General features: G+C 36.2%; 3 protein-coding genes across 3 annotated transcripts; all 3 read right to left on the minus strand.

Moving 5' to 3' along the window:
- Window positions 1-3,386: 3,386 nt before the first annotated feature.
- hoxc8a (homeobox C8a) lies at window positions 3,387-6,855 on the minus strand. The gene is made up of 2 exons (XM_067447190.1): window positions 6,175-6,855; window positions 3,387-4,962 (listed from the first exon to the last, which is right to left on the minus strand). The coding sequence occupies exons 1-2, from the start codon at window positions 6,608-6,610 to the stop codon at window positions 4,646-4,648; spliced, it is 753 nt and encodes a 250-aa protein (XP_067303291.1). The 5' UTR covers window positions 6,611-6,855; the 3' UTR covers window positions 3,387-4,645.
- A 3,636-nt stretch (window positions 6,856-10,491) lies between these two features.
- hoxc9a (homeobox C9a) lies at window positions 10,492-12,806 on the minus strand. Its single transcript, XM_067447191.1, has 2 exons — window positions 12,211-12,806; window positions 10,492-11,138 (listed from the first exon to the last, which is right to left on the minus strand). The coding sequence occupies exons 1-2, from the start codon at window positions 12,776-12,778 to the stop codon at window positions 10,894-10,896; spliced, it is 813 nt and encodes a 270-aa protein (XP_067303292.1). The 5' UTR covers window positions 12,779-12,806; the 3' UTR covers window positions 10,492-10,893.
- Window positions 12,807-20,260: 7,454 nt separating this feature from the next.
- Window positions 20,261-23,609, minus strand: hoxc10a (homeobox C10a). The gene is made up of 2 exons (XM_067447192.1): window positions 22,670-23,609; window positions 20,261-21,009 (listed from the first exon to the last, which is right to left on the minus strand). Exons 1-2 carry the CDS (start codon window positions 23,409-23,411, stop codon window positions 20,735-20,737), a joined length of 1,017 nt encoding a protein of 338 aa, XP_067303293.1. The 5' UTR covers window positions 23,412-23,609; the 3' UTR covers window positions 20,261-20,734.
- Between the last annotated feature and the right edge of the window lie 1,950 nt (window positions 23,610-25,559).

Below are 25,559 nucleotides of genomic sequence, written 5' to 3' on the forward strand. Positions count from 1 at the left end.
CATGCAGCAAATATGTTTGAATCATGATCAAACTATTATGATATTTACCCCATTTGACCCATCAGAGATTTTGTTTTGGGCTGGTCGAAGCTGGTTGTGTTTATGTCTGCAGCAGTTCGGGACGCATTATAACTCAGAATAATTGGGAGACAGATTTTTCTCCTAACAGGCACTTTTTATAATCCAGATTTTTTTAATAATCCTTAATCCTTTTAATTATCCTTTTTATAATCCTTTTAATAATCACATGATCATGTCAAAAGCATTTGTAAGAGCAAAGCAAAGTCTTATTTCACAAAATCATCATAGTTACATTCGTACTTAATCATTGTGTAGGCCTATAGAGACACTTGTAAAAGTGAATAAAAAAAGTTTACAAAAATAATGCTATATTGCACATATTTCTAATTATATGTATTTACAAAAAACTTTTTTAAAACAACCGTAAAAGTTAGATTGCTTGTGTTGTCAAATGCCTGGATAACCAATGCTAAATTAACACTCCTCTCTGTCACACAAAATTGCTTTATCAAATAATTGAATCAATAATCATATTAGATTTTTTTTAACAATGTTGTTGAGTCGGTGATGTTCAAGCTTAACACTAATACGTCTAAAAAATGTCAAAGTTCAGATAGGTACAGTTCAGTGTTGTGGTGCAGGCAAGTTTTTTTTTTTTTTTTTGCTAAAGCATCATCTTATTCTTCAATAGTTAACGCTGTATCAACGTATTTGCTGGTCTTTTTTTTTCTTTAAACGAAATTCGTTATATGATCTTGATTGGTTAGCCTAATTGATAGGTATCAGAATCATTATTGGCAAATTGATAAGAAAATTGCATGAGGTATTCTTCAAAAAGTTATTTGTAACATGTAATGAATGGAAACAGTTGCAACTGAGCAAAACCCAAACCAAACCAAGACAATATGGCCAAAGCTATTTTATGACAATAATACATAACTAAATTATTTTTTGGCTAAACCAATCGACACAAGTTAACGAACTCTATATAAGCGGTGCAAGTTTTTTCCTTTAATTAATTTATTTTACTCCTATTTCACACCACAAATACAAACATAATGCAAATGGATGTACACATATTGAATACTGCACTCTTATAATAATAATAATTAAAAAAAATAAAATAGTGCATGCACTAATACTTATACTAACAGCCAAGCGGGTACACTTTCCCCCTTAATTCGTTCCTTTTCACTACTATTTCCCCTAATTTAATAGCACAATCATAACAAATAATGTCAATATGTGTACAAATATGACAACTTCCACTCTTATAATAGGTACAAAAAATAAAATAAAGTATCACACAAACATATACATGCACCCTTGCATACATACACTTAAAGCAGTCCCACGTCCACGTCGCTTTCCCTGTGTCTTGTCTTGTTCTAGCCTGTCTGCACTGCACAGAAATCAAAAGGCAAAAACGTCTGCCCGGATGCGACACTGTCGGGTTTACACCACCAATAAAGTTTACTGCAGGTATAGTAAAGCCTCATTTGGAATGTAACAGCAGTGCAATACAAAGGCAAGGCGGATGGACAATGACCACTGCAATTGTCACTACCACCGGAACTTCCTGAAAAGGTCTATGCCTTAACTAAAATTTCTTTTTTTACAACAGGGGACCATCCAACACCACAAAAACAAAAGGAGAGTGAAATAAACAATTACGTTATTATTATCAGCAGCGGCAATAGCCTACATGCAAACGCTAAAAAAAAGTTCACGAATCTAAGCATAAAAACACTTTACATCAGTATTATTGTATCAGAATACGTGTATCTTGCCTGTCTCGATATCTTAAGAGGTATAGCTACACTTTAATCATTCCTATCTGTTTTAAGATCCCGATTTTTAATAATCGTTTGAATCAACAAACTTTACAAACGTAATAAAGAAATATTGCACATGAAATGCCTTGGTTGTGGTTTGGTAAATTGAAAATTATTTGCATATTCTACCCAATAAATCTCGTTGGTGTTTACAATATTTTTTCTATATATAATAGATTTTCTATTATTATGTCCATATTCTGTTTATATTAGCCTAGCCTTTGTGATGTCATCATCAACCTAATTGCGGCTTCTTTATTGGGCACTAGACTACTGTTATGGCCTGCCATTAAAAGTTGTAAAAGAGACAACACTTTTGAACACTCGCACATAAGGTAGGCCACACTAGGATTTTAATGGCGCTAGTAATATTTTAATACATTTATCATAAACCTGCATTAAACACATAATGTAAAGCTACTAACCCGTTCCTACAACATATTCTCTCAGATTTGTTTTCTGCTAAAAGAATGCAGTGCAAGACACATGTAAATATTGCTCATGCCTTTCGTCTTTGAATAAGACAGGCATTGACATCGGCAATATTCAAGCTCGCGTGTCGCAAAAGGCGTCTTCGGTAAACATCCAAAGTTGCACTAATTATGGTTTTCAATTGTGTTTTTTGTTATTGTTGTAAAAAGTATAAAATACAGAGATCCTCGACCACTGGAAGATTCATGTCTTTTTGGACAACAAATGAGTCTGTTTGCTGGACAAGGGAATAATGTAGGCTTCATTATAAGAATGTATAAAGAGTAGTATTGTTGAGAAAATGGGCTACATTTAAATGATTTCAATAAACTATATCAGTAATTTAATATAGCAGATCCTCTAAATGTCTTCTAGCAAGGCCGAGACCTGCGACCTGTCTGCTTATGTTTCCCAGTGTTGTTATTTTGCTGTGAGTAAATCTTTCTTAAAACAAGAGAAAACAAAATTTACTTTTAAAGAGATTTTTTACATTTGACAAGAGATAATACACTGTGCCATCATTTGGAAATGTTACTGGTACTGACGTAAATATTTGTGTCAGATATGGTTATTGAGGTAGAATTGTACAACATGAATAATTGAAACTGAGAAAAAAATATTTTGTTCATGTTGAAATTTGACATGCTAAGTAAAACCAAAAAATGGTTAAACGATAAAGGCATGATATTTATTTGCACAAATAGGACAAAATGTACTATTAAACAGGGATTTTAAAGATCAACCCAATAAAACCATTAAAGTCCGTCGTTGATTGTTTGCTACAGAGACTGGGTTTTCGTTATGTGGAGACAATCTTTCAAAGCTAGAAGAGTTTTCGATTATACAAACAGATCATAATGGTGGAGCATTGTTGGTTTCATTTGCCATTTCAGACACCTCAATGACATGAACTATATACATAGGCATTAAGTCTTGTCGTGTTTAGCATGTATCTAAGAAAAAGAAGCAGGTTTTGGTATTTTGTAACTTGAGTTGTCTTGTCGACAAGTGCATTCAGGCAAATAAATAAATAAATGAGACGTGATAGAATGAGCCATCTTGTTTATTCTTCTGTTGATTTCAACAATGGCGTGGACACACACAAATTTGTCTATATTCACACGAGGAACACAAGTAAAACGAGCATATTGATAACAGCAAGATATTACAAGACGTACATGAAGGTTATACTCAGTGCAATTCAAAATCTACGCTATAACACCAGCACGATAAATGACTCTCTTCCCTTGGATAAGGTAGGGTAGTAATTAACGTGTTTGTTAATCTACACATAAATGTGCATTTTCTATAGGCAGTTTAAGTTGTTGGGGGAAATGTCTAAATAATTTCAACAAAGCAGCATGTAGAATAAATTAATAATTCATTCTTGCAAGCAAAACTTTGTTATTAGGTAGTGCCGTGGTATACAATCTTTTAACATAGTTAAGATTGGCTTTGAGCTATTCGTGTCTTCCAAAGACTTCAAAAAGCTCAATAATCATAATAAGTGATTAAAAGGGTAAATTACATAACTTAGGTTTAATACTACAAAACAAGAGTCTATGAAATCTCTAGGTAGAAATGTATATTGCAAATTTCCCATGATTAGGTAGCTTCTCTCGAGATTTTCAAACGATTGCAATCTCTGGTGAGACATAAAAAAAAATACAAACTGTAGCCTCACATATAATAACAATAAAGAACAGTTAAGTAATCGATAAAGTATGTAATACATAATGAATTTTCTACACTTGCCATCACCTTTCTCAGTACACACAGCTCTAATGCAATATTGCCATATTCGGATTGCAGAAATAGTGTTACACCGAACTATTCTTCTGTCGATTTCATTTGTAATGTCAGCATATTGTGGCTCGATTTTATATACAAGACCAACCGTTTTTAAAAGTGACAAGTTGATGCAATTATTTCAGTATTTTAATTGGTTGCATCTTAGTCATATTTATCCTCCAGGCATCCTCATTAAGTATGAAATAAATGTTAAACTCCTTTATATGCTTATCATGCTTCTTAAATTCCCCTAAAAAACGATGGTTTATTGTGTTCCTGTTTGTTTGTCAATTTGTCAAATAGCCTACACAGATCCACTTTTCGCTAATGGTAAGAGTCCTCGTGTGTTGGTAAAAAAAAATGCTTCTTTTTCTTTGGGCAGGTTTCAGGGTACTTTTGTATGGAGGGGGATTTTCTCACTTTTTGACCCAACTGTTTGTAATAAAATTGGCGCGTCTTCTCTTTCTTTGCCCATTCGCGAGACCTCTTCAAAATCTGCCATATAACCATAAAAAAAGACCATAAAATCACTCCTTGCTTTCCTCTTTCTCTTCCGTTTCCTTGTCTTCTCCTTCCTCCACCTCACCGTCCTCGTTGCCCTCTTCTTCGGCCTCTGCCTCAGCCTCTCCTCTCTGGCCCGGAAATTTGTCTTTGTTATTTTCTTTTTTCCACTTCATTCGGCGATTCTGAAACCAGATCTTCACCTGCCGTTCGGTTAAGCTCAGCGCGTGGGACACTTCAATGCGGCGCTTGCGTGTGAGGTATGGGTTGAAGAGGAACTCTTTCTCCAGCTCAAGAGTCTGGTAACGGCTGTATGTTTGCCTTCCATTGCGTCTCCCTGGAGCTTTGGAGTGAAACAAAAATATCTATCAGTTGCATGTCTTCATTGCTTCACTCTCTTTTTATTTACATTTTATGTGATGTAGTTACAAAAGCATAAAGGACACTTGTGTTGCTGGCTATTTAAATGTGTAAACAAAAATGAACACAGTTGAATTGTTTACAAATCGAAATATCTTTTTTTCCCCAAACACACACACACACACACACACACACACACATCATTTTTGTGTGTGCCCCTTTAGTCTAATGTCCAGAGCAAATTCAGGTAGACTATAGGCTATCAACTGTGGGCAGTCATTGCCGTTTTATTGGGGATTTAACTTTCACGCCTATACAATGGCGTTCATATCTAAATACATTGATTTATTCCATAATTGCGTTGTTTCTATGTCTGAGTAACAGCAGCTTTAATTCAGGTCACTAACGCACATAATTCTACATAACCTATTGCGCGGGAGCGCGCGCGCGCACACACACACAATCGCGCGCGCACACACACACACACACACACAGACAGACAGACAGACAGACAGACAGACAGACAGACAAACACACACACACACACACACACACACACACACACACACACAGCCAGTCATTAGTATCTGTTACTCGAACAAACTAAATAGATTGAAAACCTTTCCTCATTCAGATTCATTACCAGGTAGTTTTAAAAATGGATCTTCTCAATCAGCTTCAAATACACTTGCAATCTGTAATTAGTTTAATTAGTACAATTTATTTTAGAATATAATTTGACTGACAACAATTTATATTGAAACTATTTTAGACTAACTATTGACCTTCAGATTTTTTATTTTATATGTTGCCAGTATTGTTTACCACTACACATTACAATCACAAATCTCCCCTCTGTTCTTTTAGTCATCATAAAGGGGTTAAGACAGGTGATCATTTCTAACTATGGCGTTAGATAGAGTTCAGATAACATCCATCCAGCCCTGTCTCTACACAATCTAGCCAATTTTAAACACTACTACATTCGTTTTTACAAATACACAGTGTTGGTCCAGTGAAGTGAACAAATACGAAACGCTGCAATGCCTATTAAGTACAGTTTCGCAAAAGCATAACCCACCTGTATTTTGATCCCTGTTTATGAACACTGTACGCTCTTGACACACTGACGCAGTCACACAGACAAACTCACACGCAGTAATTGAACAGAATGTGAAATAGTAAGTGTTCTAACCGTGAGGCCGCATCCATGGGAACATGAGGCTCGGAGAGGAGGTCTGACTTAAGTGGCCTTGTCCTTCTCCAGGGTTAGTGCTATTGGACGATTTACAGTCTGGGTATTGCGCTAAACTGGCCTCTTGCTGGGTACCATAAAGCGGTTGCCTCGGAAGGGCTTCATATCCATAAAATTTCGTAGCGTCTCCGTGACATGCCAATGCACAGGGGTTCTGTTGATAACCAGGGTTGGAGATACCTGTGGTTCCGTGATGGAAAAAGTCCTGTACGTGATGCGACGGGTGTTGAAACCCCGGCGCAGCTGCTCCATGTCCGTACACGAGCGTGTGGCTTCGGGCAACGCTCTGTGGAAACCTGCAGTCGTAGTAAGTTGGCTCTAATGTTTCGCCGCCTTTGTACTTGGAAAAAAGAGGGTTAACAAAATAAGAGCTCATGTTTATCTAGCATTAAAAAGAGATAAAATAAATTCTCCTCTCTAAATGGTGGCAAACTATTGTTGCCGTTCCAAATGGCATGCAACGCAGACAGAGCAACCGGAACTAGATGGAGAAATGCTGCCCCTTCGGACAATCTGAGGCAGCTCCCACTTCAGATCCTCTCGCTTAGTCTCTCTCTCTCTCTTTCTCTCTCTCTCTTTCTCTCTCTCTATATCGCCAGCCTTTTCCTTTTGCAACCTCAAATCATGGCGTGCACGGTGGATGTGTGTTAAGGTTAAAGCTGGCTAGCTCCGACGGCTCAGTCACAAGCTCGTACTTTTTTTGCCTCCCACCAGCCACCCCCACTACAATGAGACCCCTCACCCCCCACCCCTTGTCCCCTACACCCCACCCTTTGGCTCCTCATCTTTCCAAAGCGTCCACAGGCGTCTACCTTGAAGGGGAAACACAGTTGTGTGCGTGTGTGTGTGTGTGTGTGTGTGTGTGTGTGTGTGTGTGTGTGTGTTTTGTTTTTGTTTTATTGAAGAAGAAGAAACGGCTCTACGTATTAAATGAATGAATCACTGAAGTTTTTGATGGCTTCTTTACAACAAATCCGCAGGTTATACGGTAGCTTCATTTTGGCTGTATATGGGTTAGTCCTGCGGTCACGTTGAAACAATTTGTCTGGTATTTCGTTTGTGATATAACTCGATATAATTTTCTTTTAAAAGGCCATATATGCTCCGACCATTACACATCTATTCTGATTATAATTTGTAAAGGTTGTGTATCAAGCCATAACCCACAAGGGCTAAATTACTCAATATTACGAACATTAGGCTAAGAAGCGGCTACAACGATTGGCACCGCATAGGCTAACATCTAAAACACAGATCAATAATAATAATGGAAAATATTTATTATTATTATTAATATTATTATTATTCCTGCTGCTGTTGCTATATTTAAAGTTTATGACGAGTAATTGTGACGCCTACTCTGATTATTTGTGTTTGACTGCTAACACACACACAGAAAGAGAGCGCGAGAGAGAAAGCTGAACACGCAAGCCTCACTTGGCCCTCCTAAACCATACTAAAAAGTTGTAAATCTGCCGCACTGACACAATAAAATTGCGCAATAGATGTCCCGTTATTTTACTAGACACATTAATGGCTTGTTGTTTATTTCGGCTTTGCTCATTTAAAGTCCTTCCCAAAATATGAGCATGTGGTTTTGTGTCGTTACTTGACAATTTTTACACTTCGCTGCTAAACGGGAAAGGCACACACAGGAAATTTATAGACATCTCACAGTCTATAAAGATGCAGATTCTGGGTTATTGTGTCAGTTACAGGAACATGGTTACAAATGAGTAGGCTTTTTGTGTAACGATGATGATGATTATGATGATGATTATGAATAATAATAATAGCATAATATAATAATAATAATAATAATAATAATAATAATAATAATAATAATAATAATAATAATAATAAAAGTTAAATGCATTTCGTTTAGAAAATCGAATACAGGCCTATTTTATTATTATTATTATTATTATTATTATTATTATTATTATTATTATTATTATTATCATCATCATCATTATCTTTTTTATAATAACAACAAAGATCATACATTTAACACGTATTTAAAAAAGTAGGCTAGTGTTTGAAAGGGACAATTAAACTGAAGGCCCTGATTATAAAATCAATGTCCTCTTTAAAGCGCCATATGTGAGAATATCAAACAAGTTACACAGACAGACAAACATGCCGCATCAAAATAAAAAGGTATCCAAAAATGAAGGAATAAATGGAAAGCATATCGACGGCATTTGTAAATCAGGTCTCACAAGAGACCGAAATTCGGCCTCGATTTCCCAGTGCCTTCAATAAATTATGTCAGCATATACAACAGCATAAAAACCGACACTGTGCTTTTAAAAAGCATCAGTGAGTTACGGATTTTGACAAAACAAAAGACACAGACAGACAGACAGACAGACACTGTTTTGTGTGTGAAAAAACACCGTAGTAGGCCTACATTCGAGACAACATAAAAAATACTAAATAATAATAAAAAAAAGTTTTAAGAATAGGATCAAGATGGTGCATGTAAAGTTTATTACGTTAGTCTGTTGACATTTTTTTTTGTTTTATTTAAAGCTATAATTGTGATTAATAACAGAGAGCCATTTTTTCAGCACTTTTCTTGTAGCACACTACAGGCTTTAGCAACCCAAAATGCATTAACTGTGAGCCAATAGCGCCATCTAGTGTGCTAAGGGGTAACTTTTACAAATTATCATCGACAAATTATCATTGACAAAACATACAGTGATCCAAATAAATTAGGACAATGACAAAAAGCCTATTTAAATGTACCTTTAGCCTCTAGGAAAATGTGGACTGTGAAAACACATAACACTTAACAGTGCTGAAAACATGATTTAAAGTTGTACAACACCAGTACGGACACTGTAAATTAGCTTTACAAGCATGTGTTAAGTGAAAACTAAGCTTTTTCAGTTTAACGTCGTTTAAAGGCTTGGCGTGAGTTCTGAATGCGTCTTTGCAAAATGTTTTTGCCTCTAGTTAGACCAAAGCACTAAATGGCTCTGCAAAACACTCTGAGAGGGTCCACCAACGTCCATTAAACCATAAAGTAATTTAGCCCAGACGTCTAGCCAGTTAGCCAGGTTGGCTTTGTTCGTCTGCATCTGAGACAAACAACACCAAGCTCCAACAGGGTTGTAAAACTAGCATTTTTGTTCTAAGGCGGAAACGTGGTCGATCGGGCTTTGAAATCACCGCATCCTGTTCGTATTGTTAAGGGTCACAAAAAGGCAATTTCAGTCCAGTGTAGGACGCTAAACATATGAACTTTAATTAGCTATAGCCTATCTATACCACAACTAGGGCCTACTGCTCGTATCGCCTATGCAAAAGAACAAAATATTAACATCAGATGTGTTTAAGATTACGCCTGCGGTTACCGTATTCCTAAAACAAGAGGGGGGGGGGGGGGGGGAATACAAAGGCGACTAAAACAATTTAGTCATAAATAAAGAGCTCTCAAATTACAGGACATGTCCTTTTAAAAGATTTAAATTTAAGTTCATACCCCAAAAACGCATAGCTTATATAACTTTTAAAATGAAACTTTACGGAACCACTCGGCCAGATTAAAAAAAATATATAGAGGCATTATTGTTGTAATTGATATTTTTATTTATTTGCTCAAGGTTGTTGACATTTCCATAAAACATTTGTGTGTTATGTGGCTTTGGGACGTTATCAGTAGGCCTATATATAATTTTCCCTGCGAAAATTGTCATATTACCCTATTGCACGCACAATTTTAAACAATAATGATAACTAAAATATTTATATTTTTATTCAAAAGTTAAAATATGCCATTTAATTTATTTAAAAAATATTGTAAGTGCTTGGAAACAGGTTTGCGATTAAATACCAAAATATGACAATATAAATAAGGCACGGCATTGGATGAGGCCTACCACAGGCTTTTCGCTATTTGTTCATTGTGGGATGTGTGAATTTGATATTTTGACGGTCACATTAACTACCTCTTTACAATGGCCTTGCCATTGTGTACTTACTCCAACCTCGATACTTTTTATGTGAGAACACTATGTGCAGGCCAAATAACTGGATATCATAAACTTAACTAATTCCTGAAAGGCTTTTGCAAATATATCTTCATTGTGCGGCCAAATGAATAAAATGAGACACACAAGTCATATTAACATGGTTGTATATATTTGGATATATCTACAATCTATGATGAAACTCATTTACAGTTAAAAGAATGTAAAATACACAAACAGGTACATCAGAAACAAACTAATCACATCGACGCAAACACGTATATATTTAACTACAGAATTGTTATTCTTTATAAAATACTCGGCTTTGAAATCTACAAGTAATGGAAGCATAGAAAAAAAAAACAACCACGTAGAGAGCATAAATTAGGAAATTGAAAATAAAGTAGTTCAAGTATTTTCTTTCTGAAACTTCGGGCCATTGTTTGTTTTTGTGAGTAAAGAAACGTTATGTAAATCCAGACTACATATAATACTAATATGACTCAATCCAGGGTGGTAAAATTACGCTTATATTAAATCATACTTTAAAAGGATATCCATATAAGATAATATTCGCTTTCTATGTTCCTTTAATAGGCCGAAGGTGCAACTGTTAAGACTCGTGATGATGCTAAATGATGATTTTCCTTCAGTCTGTGTCCGATTAATGACTTTTGGTCTATTGTTCTTTACTGTCGTTTTTTTCCTTGTTCATTTTCTTCATCTTCATCCGTCGGTTCTGGAACCAGATTTTGACTTGTCGCTCCGTTAGGTTCAGCACCCTTGCTACCTCATATCGCCGGTCTCTTGTGAGGTACATATTGAATAAAAATTCCTTTTCGAGTTCGAGTGTTTGATACTTGGTGTATGGACAACGCTTCTTTCGAGTTGAGCGCGCATGGATCCAGTTTGCCACAGGATTATCTGAAAAACAATGCATAAATAGTGTGATTAGGTGCTGCTGTAAACAAATACGCTGTCCAAAACAGATGATAATTGATGCAAGTCTTTTCTTTCTTGATTATGACAACCATAACTTGTGTATAATGCATTATACTACAATTTATGAAATGTAGCACCTAACTACACTACTCATTTTGGCAAGATTAATCTTCAATTAAATAGTCAGGCTTAATAAGTGTAAATACCAAGTCATTTCATATGAAGTCCCCCTATCTCTGTCTAATTGAAATAGCTTCGCAAACTCTTAGGAGAGAAATGGCGCTGTAAACTGGTGAATGTACCTATTTGCTTTATAGGCCCATAAAAAAGCAAAGGCTTGTGACTCAAGCCTTCACAAGTCTACGCTCAAAGTTCTGCTATGCAGTGAATGCACTGTGAACATTCCACGTGCTGTTTCTCGAGGTAAATGCTAGGCTTTATTTTTAACGTAAATTATATTTAATTAAGTAGGCCTAGTTCAAAACACCAGTTCCCATTTGTACATTTTAAAAATATGACTGTTGTAACAGTCCATGACAAGCACAATTAAAAACAAGTCATAATAGTTATTAACTATTTTTTATTAGGTCATAATAAAATGCATAAGCCTACAGTTGAAACCCAAAATTAGGTATACGAATTCTTAATTTGAAAGCGTAATACGCATCCTTGCTTTTTCCAAACGCCTGAGTTGTTGAACCAACGGCAGGCTAAAATGACAAATTTCCACATTAAACAAAACACAGTAATGTAACGGTATCTTATTAGTATTAATGATAATCGCATACAGCTATTTGTAAACATCTCATGCTACCTTCCTTGCCAGACTTGGCTTTTTAGGAGACCATTTTTATAGCTCGTTTTACAACCCAATCCTATGGCGTTTGTCATCAATGGATAGCCCCAAAGCAGACTTGAGTCGGCCGAGAACAGCACAGAGGATGAAAGAGTATAGAACTTGGTTTTACGACGGACAACAGCCAACCGCCAAGCGAACGCAATAAACTGAGAAGCATCCCATACCCGGTTGTAAACAAGAATAGCACTAACTTACTTGGGTCTAATTCAGCCTTGTCGTCTTTGTGCTTTCCGGAAGACAGACTCTCCGTCTCAGGCGATGGTGTGTTCTGCTGCTTTTCTCTAATGTCGACGGCGGAGCAGTAGAGATAATCCGTGTAAGTGCGTCCGTTCGAGCCCAAACAGTCCCCAGTACGGGGATCCTGGAAGGTGTCGGGCTTCAGCCCGTAGTGCCTGCTATTCCCTGCATATCCTGGAAAAGACACGGTACCGGGAATAGGCTCCAGCCAAGAGCGAACGTACCTTGAGTCTGTGCCTAGGTGAGGTTGGTGAGTGTATGGATGGTAAACCACTGACGATTGGGAGTGAACAGGGGCCCACGAGGTAGTAAAGACTGGTGGTTTCGGGGCAAAGCTGCAAGACGGGTAATCCGCGCATTCCGGTACCAAAGGCGTCGGGCGTGAGCTGGAGGATATCGGACCAGTGGCTGTGAAACGAGTCGCCAGAACATCCTCGCTTTCATGGTTGATCAAGGAATCCACATAATAATTACTTATGGGACCCGTAGCCGACATGGCGATGTTTCCCTTCTCTTTTACATGCATCCGATTATTATATGGAGTGTATGTGTACTTTTTTATCTGACCGTAGAACAATCAAGACAGGTAATTATTTCAGAAAGCTTCCCCAGCTGGGATTGGACGCTTAAGGAACACGTGATTGCATTTACCCCCTGAAAAAACTGCACACCAGATCAATGCGCGCGTTCTCCTGGAACAGCAATGCACTTCGAGCTTGCAGTAGGTTGCTTATACTAATGTTGTTTTTTGCATAAAGCCTAAATATATGATGATGATACGTTTTCTAATATATTATGATACAACCGATTAATGTAGATAGTTATTTGTAGACTTACAGAAGATCATAGTGTGTTAACGGTCTTAAAAATGGCACTATTTGTTGGTGCAATCAATCTCTGTCGAGCGAATGCTACTGTGCTGTGGCTAGCCTTGTGCATCCCTCACTGAGAAATGTTATTTATTAAAACAAATAGAAAAAAAAACGAAAACAACGGTTGCACATTTCTTTCTTAGCTTCACTATTAATTCTATATAATTGGATAGGACCCAATAGAATAATTTTTGACAAATGTACGGCTGTTGTGCTGTCTAGAGGGTTGTTTTTATGCACTGAAGTCCTATTTTCCACTAGTTTCAAATAAATACAATTGGGATATCCCTCATAAAAAGGAGTTTTAAACAAATCGGGGCGGTGGGAATAGTAAGACGCCTGAAAACGCACCACAACTGCGGCTATATTCGTCAAGTGGTCGTGCATGCTTTTATGTCCTTCAATAAATTTTTACGAGGACCATTTGATTGTTCATAAACGTGTCGTTAATAAAACTGCAGTTGAGTTCCTGCTATAACGTAAAACCAACACTAGCCTTGTGAAAGAAGTCTCATCAAACCTCTGTCGAATATACAGAAGAAAGACGAGGGACTGTTCACAAACTCCTTTAGCTCTTAAAATTAAGATAAAGGTTTGAAAAAGCTTTTCATAGTAATTTTATTGCAATATTTTTGAAACGGCGAATGCAAAACATATTCTACAGAAGTTTTGCTAAATCTATATGGCTTCCATTTCGTTAACCTTTTTTTGTTTTTTATTTTGTATTTTTTTGCGATTCTTTCTAACTTAATTCTGGTTGTTGTAATACGAGGCAAATAGTAGTGTTAACAGAAAATACAATTATAGCCTACTAAAAATAAAAGCAATTTGAAATATTTATTTAGATTCATTTGGTTTCGTAATTTCGAATTATTAATATTGGCTTGCACATAAGCAAAACACATTAGTCTATTTAATTCCATAAATCTATGAAATACTTTAACAACATATTCTTGTCGTGTAGACAATGACACCTTTTAAATATTTTATAGTTAATATGCGAGTAATTAGCTATATTTTAGATTTAGTTTTTCTTCCAAGCGTATTGCGAAATTGGGAAATATGTTGATTTTGGTCTGCAGTCATTGTCAGTGTTAGGCCCAGTATGAAACCGGCCACATGAGGTCAGGCTTTTTTCCGCCCTATTTTCTTTGGGAACACCAGACATTATCAAAATACAGACACACCAAATAATAATAGGCTACGTGGGTAATACAGACTCCTCATTTTACACTACAACAAAAATAACTATTAAATCATTTTAGGCTGTTATACTATTAGGCTAATTAAACTGTTTACTGCGACTCGACCCCAAGTGAAACTAAATCCCATTACGTTCCTCTTTTAATTTGTAAAACGACTAAAGTTCTTGATTCATCAAAATAACTCAAATCAAATAAAAGCAAGATATACTAAATGTATGTTTTTATGCCGTTTTCTATAATCATTTTGTGTTTTATAGGAAGGCGTGACAGCTTGATTATGTCGTGGATCTGATTGCATCTTCTTGCAATAGACTGCGGAAGCAATATGATTTAGATACGCTGAACCAAAATGAAAGTAAAATCTTATGTGTAAATAATTTATTGCATTGATGGGAGGCTGCAGCGTTTCAATGCATCTAATTCTTAGAATAATTACATTGTGGCATGTACAGAACCAACAACATATTATAAAACATTCTTCAACCACATTTGTAAATAACGGTATCATATCAAAACATTGGCTCGGTGCAGTTTAAAAGCCTTTGTCGTGTTTCCGAGGGCGTGGTACCTGATACTAAAGTCGCAGTTTACTCACTGTCGTTTATTTCTAAACCAATGTCTTATTATGGTGTTCGAATGTTGTTAATGATACATGTATAACGCTGTTTGTTTGGTAATATAATGTTGCTGTTGTTGTTTTAAATAAATGAAGCATTATCAAGAAAAATAAAAAAATAAATCCTGTTTAATTGTTTGACTGTTCTATGAATGTCTTTGAAAATTCTAACTAGAATTGCAATCTTTAAGTCCTAGTTGTATCTATAATTTCTGCCAGGTGTGATAGCAAATGAACTATATAGAGGTTAACAATAATTCGGTGATTAACAAGGATGTTTTTTTTCTTCTTCACCTATATCAGTCAGTTTCATATAGACAGAATACCACTTTTATTACGCACTCTCAGTGGAACACGGAGATATAAACACCTCGAAGAGAGATGCTTGCTATATCTGCTCGCATTTATTTACACTTGTATTGATAAAGACCTTGTGATTTAACAGTGCACAAATCTGCAGAATAAAGTATTCGCTGCAGTCTTGGCACTTAAACTGTGTAGGGTGACGCAGGATAAAACTGAGACTGCGGTGCACACTGCACATGCGGATACGAGCTCACTAAACTCTTCTATCCATCCTAGCATTTAGAAGATCACAGGATTTTTACACATCTTTATAAGATACTGAAATGTACAAGATACTGATATGTCATAGCATATCTCAAATATAGCACTTTACGGAACATGTTTCTTGTTTATATGGTAGCTACAAGGAGCTAGTTATTCACCCATGACCCTACAATGATGCATTTCATAGTCTCGTGTGACTATAATAAACAATGTAGCTTCAGAATATCCAAAACCCTTTTCGTGTATTAGCTTAAATTAATCCTCCAAATGGATATTAAGTTGACATTAAAAAACATCAGAGTACTTTCCTTTCTCAGACAACAGCACGGCATTATCATTGCTAATGCACTTTGATTTACGGGGAGATATCTCGACATTAATCTCCAGCTTCCTGTCTGTTTTAAAAATTAGGCTACTCTCTGATCGACTTCATTATTTGTTTTAATACTGCATAATAGCTGAAAAAAAAACACACCTAAAAGTCAGTTTAAAATCAATTTGATTTTTTCTTAATTTATTTCCAGCTCTAGATTTGTTATTTATTCATTTATGTTTGTGTGTGTGTGTGTGTGTGTGTGTGTGTGTGTGTGTGTGTTGTTTATTTTTTGGAGTGAAGTATATTGAGTATAGTTTAAATATTGCAATATATACCTAGACCCACATGTGGCCCATTACTAGCGCCAAAGCGCACAACAATGTTAAAAGACAGAGGTCGGCTATCAGTATAGAAGATTGGTATCTTCTCAAAATCACCACACATAACTTCGATATGTTATATTGTAAATACATTCTTCTTTTTTTAGTCTTCTAGTTTTTATATTTAAACGACTTTATGCGGGCCATGGTCAACGTGAACATCATCATAAACTATACGTTTCGTTTAATGTCTTTACTTTATAAAACTTTAAGACTAGCCTATATACAAAAATAGTGTCCGTGTTTACTATGTTGTGTTTAGATGCCTTTGTAATGTTACGAGAGAGTATAATAACGCAAAATGTTCATAGCTCATCATATTGTAATCAGAATTGGTAGACATAACACTACCATACAGTATCATATTTTTGTTTTTTTTCCGGAGAGCAAAAGTGCAAACTAGCTCAAATAATATAGCTTAATAAGTAATTGCTTGACCGAAAGAAAACACCAGCTAATATAGAAATAAATTATTTTGAGGCATTACAATGAATTCATACTGTGTGTTAAAAAGGCGAGTAAAATCCCTTTATTTAGCCAAGTATCTTGCTTTGAATGAGAAATTCTCTCTCAATTTAGGTCCAGCAGCAATCAAACCTGTTACTAACTCGTTCCGTAAAACGCAGAGAATGAGAGCGAAATGCAGGTTAACAGCATGAATGCAGTATAGCTACATAACAAAAATAAAACCTACATTAATTTTAAAGGATTCATTCGTTCAAATTGTCCACGTGTACTGAATCTGGACTTTAGGTTCATTAGCTGAAAATACAATATAACAGTGTATGCAAAATCTGAAATCCAAGAACAAATATACAACAGCTAATCAATATCCTCATTCAAGTCCAGTGGAAACTAAGCAGCAACCATAGTCTGTGTTAAATTTTCGTCCCAGTATCTGTGTGAACATCTATTCAAATGCTTACTCATAAATGTCTTCACCACAGGGGTAGGCCATTGCTAATGCTACTACAGAAGCCTAATGCACAATGTGTCACACATACAGTATGCTTCTGACTGCCTGCAAACAATTCAGCATATTACATTAATTCCGTATTTATTTATTGAGCAGAAGTATGTGTTTTGATGTCTTCCAATCCTCAGGCTATTTGAGGATATTGCCGCTATATTCGCATGCTATGGCGGCAGTGTCCTGTGGGGCTATTACGCATGCTGTAAACTCTTTGTTGGTGACGCATTCCAGAGGAGAACCCCATTCACTTAACTGAATGAAAATGACTTTGGATTCCAGACTGTCTCCTCCCGTCGCAAAACAGCTGAAGGGAGGGGAGGGGGTTAAGAAAACAAGCATATATGGTGAAATCCAAAGACTTTACTCTCCCAGGAAAAAGGACAAATCGCTGATTCCCAACTTTACAACTAGCAACTTTCCCAAAACTACTACCTTAAATTATTTAGCCTATTATTTCCACATATTGTTTATATGGTTTTAGGAGACATTGTCTCCTTACTGTACAGTGTAAATAAAGTCACAGCACAAATAGCCTACTGAGATTTCCCGCTGGCTGATTGGGAGTAACCCACACATTTTGACGGATTAAAAAAATGCTAATAAAAAGTGTTCAAAACTTTAAAAAAAAAAATGCTAATGACATCATCTTCAAAGCATTTAACTAATCTACAAAAAAAGAACAAAGAAAAAAAAACCGAAAAAGCCACGTTCACTGCCTAAATTCTTCTTCTCTTTCACTGCTTTTTTGTAGCTAATAAAACATATTATTCTAACGGTTTTAATTATTAATAACCACACATGTAGTAATACCTGTAGAATTTAGTATTATTATAATGAGTATACATTTCAAACAAGTTGCGACCAGATAGATAGATAGATAGATAGATAGATAGATAGATAGATAGATAGATAGATAGATAGATAGATAGATAGATAGATAGATAGATAGATAGATAGATAGGAGAATAAACATAGGTTCAAGTAACGAAATTTTTGAAAGGTCTGATGAGTTTAAAAGTTGAAAAATTTCCTTGAAGGAACCACACAGGTTTAGTGTTTATAGTGCACGAAAGCTACAGGGCAAACATTGCTTTCCTTGGATAGTCACATTAAGTCTGTTGTGACAACGCGTTTTTGTTACTACTGACCACTGCTACTGCTCATTTAAACGGTATCTTACAAATTCAGTTTTGCTATTTGAGCCAGGTCGTTTACAGCTTACAAAAAAAGAAAAAGAAAAAAAGGTGTGGTTGGCCCACATTTGGGTGTAAAGTAACGTGGCACTAACTCAAAACAATTTAATTGACTAATTGTTGGATCACGTTTCTTAGAGTACAAAATCAAATTTGATCAAATTTGTAAAGGTGATTATTCTCATACATACGCAAACACAATTACAATTAACTATAAAGAAATACACAGCTATTTTATAATTAATAGCTGGAAAAAAGCTCCTTTTCTTTATCCGTCAGTCCAAAAAATTCAGTTTCGTCTGTAATGTCTTGCTACCCCCTCAGCTATCGTTAAAAAGTGGCTAAAACACTTTGGGCCATATATTTGAATAAAAGAATAAGCCATAATAAGGAACAGTCTAACTTTGCCCCATGATGTTAACAGTCCTTTCTCCCTCCGAGAGTCTAAATTCTCTTTTACAGCCCGAGACACAAAGGAGAGCAAAAGAGAAAAAGAGCCCGCTGTGGCTATAATCGTTCAGTTCATTTACAATGCCATTTGCGGAAACTTCATTGCACAGGGTGTAATTTAACGGCAATTGTCGCCCTTGATGAAGACGAACTGACGTAATCAAGGCAGTTTCTTGTTGTCGAGCCAGGAAGCCAATCCCAACAACATGAAACTACCTAAACCACGCACCAGCCGCGCGTAACGGCGTTATCCACAGGAGGAGACAAACAACAAACTGCACAGATAAGTAAGGATTTTATTCCATTCCTCATAGCCTCGAGCGTTAATTTAATTAAACCTCGTCTGTAGCCGACGTCTGAAAGGCCATGGCTTATAGTCTTAAAAATTAACACCGAAATGAACACCAATTGACACTTCTATCAACCAGTAGGCCTATAGCTATTTCTAAGACAAAAATGTCTACACACAGACAAATTACTATCACGCAAATAAGTATAGATCTTCAGCAAGATTGAGACTATCAAAAAGAGTTTCCTGTTTTTTGTTTTTGTTTTTTCCAGACCTTAACGCACCTGTGGACAAATCGTTATATAACGAAAATAAATGTGTAGTAAAAAGAGTTAAACTGTCCCTCAGAGGGACTGCAAATAGTTTAACTTAATTTATAACACCATAATGTAAGATCTCCACAACTTTAACTTGTGTCTGGAAGAAGCATGAGGCACATCCACAACAGTACTCTCTTAACAACAACTGTCAGAAGCACAGAGAGCAAAGTCGACTTGTCAAGAAATTCGCTCAAATCAAAGCTGTTATCCATGTCAACGCTTGAGGGTATCCAGAATAGCCTCCCTCAGCTCAATCGGGGGGGAAATAAGGAAAACGTTATCCTACCTTGAACGTTCTGCACACGGTCTGATTAGCGTAGCTCATCATAGGATCCACTCATTCATTCGTCGCTGCTGTAGTTCTTTCCTTCTTCCGTGTTCAGTCCATCGTATCATAGCGTTCCATAACTCCATAATGAAAGGTTCCTGGTTCCAAAACAGCCCGGCAGACCGCAGAGCGCGTCAGTGAGGCCAGCACATTGCAGTCCCGAGTATGTGAATTAGCCCTCCTCCACTCACCTTTTAATGCATCTTTACTGCAGCAGCACATTATATTTGCAGATCATAAAATCCACCCCCAGCGCTTTCCAGGACCGTCATGACATTACAATTTTATGACCTTGACTTACTGTGGTCACCTGGATAATATTTAAATCAACGTTATGGGTCTCCCACTCATACTGAAAATGCTATGCACTTTCTCCCTCTGCCTCTCTTCCCTATCTTCACCCAAAATTTCTGTCAACAGAATACAGGAGAAAATATGCAAGGGGAAGGACATACCAGGACATAATATTTTCCCACCCCCTGTTTTATTCATCAGCCTCTCGAGTTAAACATCAAATTGACAAATACACGTCAAGAACAAAGCATGCAAAATACAGAGCGCGCATTGTATACGACAAGCGCACTGACAGCAAACAAACTAAGCTAAGACATCAAATAGAAATCTCGCTTTTATATTCTGAGTTAAGGATTTGCAAAATGACAAATCTGCCACGAATATTTGCATCAAGCATCCTTTTCTTCCGCTAATGCCATATTTACAATTATTCAACAATGATAAATTAGGCTCGGGTGTAATTGTTAACTAAATGTAATATTGTTTGCAAGATGTTCCAGTTCCTTTGAAATGAAAGTCATGGACCAGTGCTATTTAATATTTTTATGTGTGTATGCGAGTCTGTGAATGAAAAGGGATAAATGAAAGAGAAAAAAGATAAAATGAGGGGCTGAACGTGGGGAACGCGAGAGACTATGCATTTGATTATTTCTGTTTCTGTCTGTTTCTTAAGCCCTCAGTTGAAGCTATAGCCTGTTAGCTCTCGGACGCGACTTTCTCTGTTGAGCTTCTTTAGCTTCATCCTTCTGTTTTGGAACCAGATCTTGACCTGTCTGTCTGTGAGGTTGATACTCTTGCTGATCTCCAGACGGCGCTCTCGAGTCAAGTACATGTTGAACAAGAACTCCTTCTCCAGCTCAAGTGTCTGATGCTTTGTGTAGGGACATCTCTTCTTTCGTCCACTTTTCGCTTTTAGCCAGTTTCCCGTCGTTTTTTCCAATTTAGATTCATCTGCACAAGTAAACAAGAGAGAAAATGAATTATGCCGGAGTATGACTGCAAGATGACTATTGCCCAGGGCGCTGCAGGTCCTCATTTGACTATGTTATTTAGTTTAGTTGGATTAACAAAATATTTCCCACAAAATATTCATATCTAGATTTCATATTGATCTTCAGAATAAATGACTGTCTAATGTATTGTACTAAAAAGTCTATGATTTAATAGTTTAATCTTTTTCGTATGAGGCCGTTTCCCTCAATTTAACATATCTGAAATTATGTTCTTTTTTGCCTTTTAAATTATTATCTGTATTTGTGTTCTTATTTGGACGGACCTACATTTCTGTCCAATTTCACAATTTCAACTGTGTGATTGAAGTCGGTCACCGACCTGCAATTATTTTTAATTGAAACGTCATCTACCAAGACAAAAACAGCAATACAATTGCCTACTCCGCAAATAATATAAAGTATCATAAAACGTATTTATTTTAATGTGTGGCTGACTTATCTCATTGAATTAACAAAACATTTTTTATTATTTATAATCTTTGCTATTGCTGCAGATTTCAGAAAATTTCGGGGGCTACTTACTAAGCATTTTAATAACTGGGATTAAGCAATCAAGCAAAGAATATATACATTATCATTATATATATATACGCACATTATATATATATATATATATATATATATATATATATATATATATATATATATATATATATATATATATATATATATATATATATATATATATATATATATATATAAATGTAACTTACCTATAGGTGAGAGCTATGCAGAGCTCAATAAGATAAAGGAAGATGTCAGAATTCTTGTCGTATCTTATTACATCAGTTACACATTTATTTATTTAACCACATTAATTTAATTACAACTGTAATTTCATTACGACAACAAACAAAAACAACATTAAAAAATAAGCGCAAGACATATCCAATTAATTAAACTTTTAAAATATTTTAGATAAACTTAGGCTAATTTACTGAAACGGCTATTGATTTTTCGTTAAATGTCAGCAATATTTTATACAAATATTTACTATCATCAAGTAACGTCATTTGTGATTCTTTATTTAAACCTGTAAAAAAAATAATAGTACAGAAGATACTTCCATATATAGGCCTACTTTAGCATGCGGGAAAACGTCATTTTCACTTCTCTACACTATTGCGGGCAGAACTATGTGCCTGTCGCTAAACTACCAACTGGAGTGTAATAAAAAAAAATCTAATTTAATTGATTCGTGTGTACTGTTTTGTTTTGTAATGCTGTGCTTGGATGGATGTGTTTTAGAGCGCACTTTAACACCGCGTGTTAATCGTACAGTGATCCTGTTTACATCAATGCCAAGACCCATTTATATATATCTATATTTTTTAACGGTGTTAACGTTTCAATTTTAAGTACACATGATACTGTTTTATTGACAGCTGTTCTGTTAAAAAAAAACAGATCTGGGCCTCTAAGAAAGGGCCTGAACAGTCTTGTTCTGTGCAACAAAAAAGGTCTTCTATTTTGACGTGCAACTTGGTTGTCAGTTCCCATGTTGTATATAGAAGGGAGCGCGCTGTTATTGTATATGTGTGTGCGTGTGCATGTGGCCGAGAGAGAGAGATAAGAGAGAGAGAAGAATTAGTTATCACCTTTCAATTCGCTTTCGGAATCATCTGTACAACTGTCTGTTTTTGCGACACACTCCTCTTTTCTAGCCTGTCTCTGATCCATGCCGTCTTCCTGCGCATTCCCTCCCTTGTCTTCTGGGTCCTGCCTTGCTTTGCTGCTTTTGACATATGAATCTGCTACTAGTGCCTCAACAGGCGTGGATATTCTGGGTACTGTGTTAAAGTCCGAGCCGAACTCGTCTCCATGGTGGCCCCTTTCACTGGCGTACACCTGGCTCCGTCGGAAATAATCGGGGGTGGAGACGGCGCTTTGATTCGGGTGGCTGTTATTGTCTCCCAAACGGATGTAGGTGGATTTCTCAGCGGACTCTTTGACGCTGTCGATATCAGGCTGGTAAAGACAAGGGATCGCTTCCTCTTTCACATTGCTGGCTGGAAAGGAACATGGGTGCAAAGGCTGGGCAACAGGTTGCGAGCCTCTGTAAGTTTTAGAGCCTGCGATCCAAGCGTCCCGCTGCGACAGGTAATGTGAGTGCTGGTAACTGCTAAGATGCATCCCACTCGGCTGCAGGTCATCCCGTTTGGAGAGAGGAGTACCAACAATTCCAAAACTACCCATCATGGAGCACCCATATTCTGCAGACGTTTGCATATACATTCCAGAGTTAGTTGAATAGCTCTCACCTCTGTACTGAGATGTTCCTCCCACCAACGAGTCCATCAGGAATGTGTTGTTGGCTGCCACGTTGTTCGGGCATGACATTTTGCAACTCGGCTTGTTTTTCTTTTGATTCAAAACAATCTCCTTTATGCCGAAGAGGAAAAGGACAGTAGGACGCTGACATCTTTTGGGGGGGCGAAAAATATCAGCAACATAATTATGGATTCAAGGCGCTTTGTCATGTGATTTTCAGACCAATAGGGTTTTGAAAGTGGCCTTGATGCGCCAGACCGTCTTGACGTCACCGGGGTCAAGTTGTTGAATATACGGGGTACAGCATGGAGCAATGGCGCCATCTAGCCGATTTTTACAGACAAGGAAACCAACAACTGAACAAAGAACAATCGTCTTCAGATATACAGTTACGTGGCTTATGCGTCTGCAAAAGAAAGAAAGAGAGGGAGAGAGGGTGGGAGAAAGAGAGGCAAGTAATCGAAACACTTCATTGCAATTAAAGGCAAATTTCACAAGATTAGTCAATACAGAGAATGGCTAATAGCCTACCACAAACTTATAAAAGTCTGTAGGCTACATATAGGCTCTGCAATTTTATAGAATAATGCCATTGTTCACATGGTCTTTCTATTTCCTATTTTCACACACTACTATGCATTCTTAGTTGTTTTCGCTCTTTTACAAAATCTATTAGGGGGATTAATTAGCAAGCTAGGTTATTAATCATATATACGATTTTATTGTATATTGGTTTTGTTTTTTGTGCTGCTTGTTTTTTCCATTATCTTTTTCTGCGTACTTGACGTTATGCAATATATGGAACTGAGGGTTTATTTAGAATATCCAAGCCGCAAAAATATAGCAAACATTGTATTTGTAAATTGTACAGAAACGATCAAGAAAAGCATCAATTTAGTTGTGGTCGCTGTGATGTTGATAATTAGCTTTTCATCTCAAATGTAAACGTCGACGTTGCATAAAAAGCAAAAAGAAAACTTAAAAATAATTCAAATTGATTTACATGCAATTGTTTTTCACAGCCAGTTATAGTTTGAGTTTTATTAAGCGTGTTGATTTTTTTCTTAAATTAAATTTTAGTAAATTTGTACTAAATTATATAGGCCAATAGACTACATATAAATCTGGTTTTATTTGTAACATTTTCCTGAAAAATAATTTCGTTAAACGGCGGCTAATCTTTTTTTCTGGATTCTACCTTTTTTCCTCTGATTCTTCACAAAATATACACACTACATAAATATGTTTTCCGATTTTAGCCTACATTTCAAAATAGGGAATAGGGAAAAGGTAAAGTGGCGCACTTCGTGATCGACAATTTCATTATTTTGCCGTTTTACCAAACTGTATCGAATCAACTAGGAATGAAAATACACTCGCGGAAAGCCCGGTAAAAATGAGCCTACGTATTTTTATGTACTCTGTGTGGGTCATTTTTGGTATTGCTTACTATAATTTATATAATTTTAAACATTTGTATTAACCCTTGGACTTGTGTTTGCTGGCCAATGCCTTTCTCGACGAGGTCAGACCCGGCTAGAGACATGGGGCTTTGTTGTGATTGGTCTGTTCTCTTGTCTATCACCCAGACTTTTAAGACAAACAAATGCACGCTCTCATGACACAATATAAACGTATAGAGTTGATTCAATATATTGTATGATCTAATTTTTATGCACGGCAATATTGTTAACATTATATTTTACGTAGCCTATATAAATGCATTTGTTAAGACACATTTCTAAATTAAATGAACATTCTTCAAAGGAATTAATAACCTGTGTTTGAAAATATGTAGGCTATTTATCAAAGTAGTATTCTGATATTGTCTTAATCTTTAAAACAACTTGTATAATTTGTATTGTATAATTGCATACAGACATATAATATCAAGTATATCAGATCAATGTTGAATATACGGATTTGAAATGTAAAATAAATTGTCTTCATGAATTACAGGTCATGCTGTAACCACTTGCGCAGTGACCTTCTGATTCCAGATGTGGTGACAATGGAAACGTATTCCAGAAGTTATACATTTAAATATTGTTCCATATAATACATTACATTATGTTCTGATGAGTAGGCTATTATATTTCTAAACAATGAAAACAAAAATATTAAAAATGCCTGTACATTATGCATTATGGGCGGATGTGTATTATTTAAATGTAATGGTTTTTTGTTTTTGTTTTTTGCAGCAAAAGCCTACTTTCT

This window comes from Pseudorasbora parva, chromosome 6 (assembly GCF_024679245.1).
Source record: "Pseudorasbora parva isolate DD20220531a chromosome 6, ASM2467924v1, whole genome shotgun sequence".
Classification (NCBI taxonomy): domain Eukaryota; kingdom Metazoa; phylum Chordata; class Actinopteri; order Cypriniformes; family Gobionidae; genus Pseudorasbora; species Pseudorasbora parva.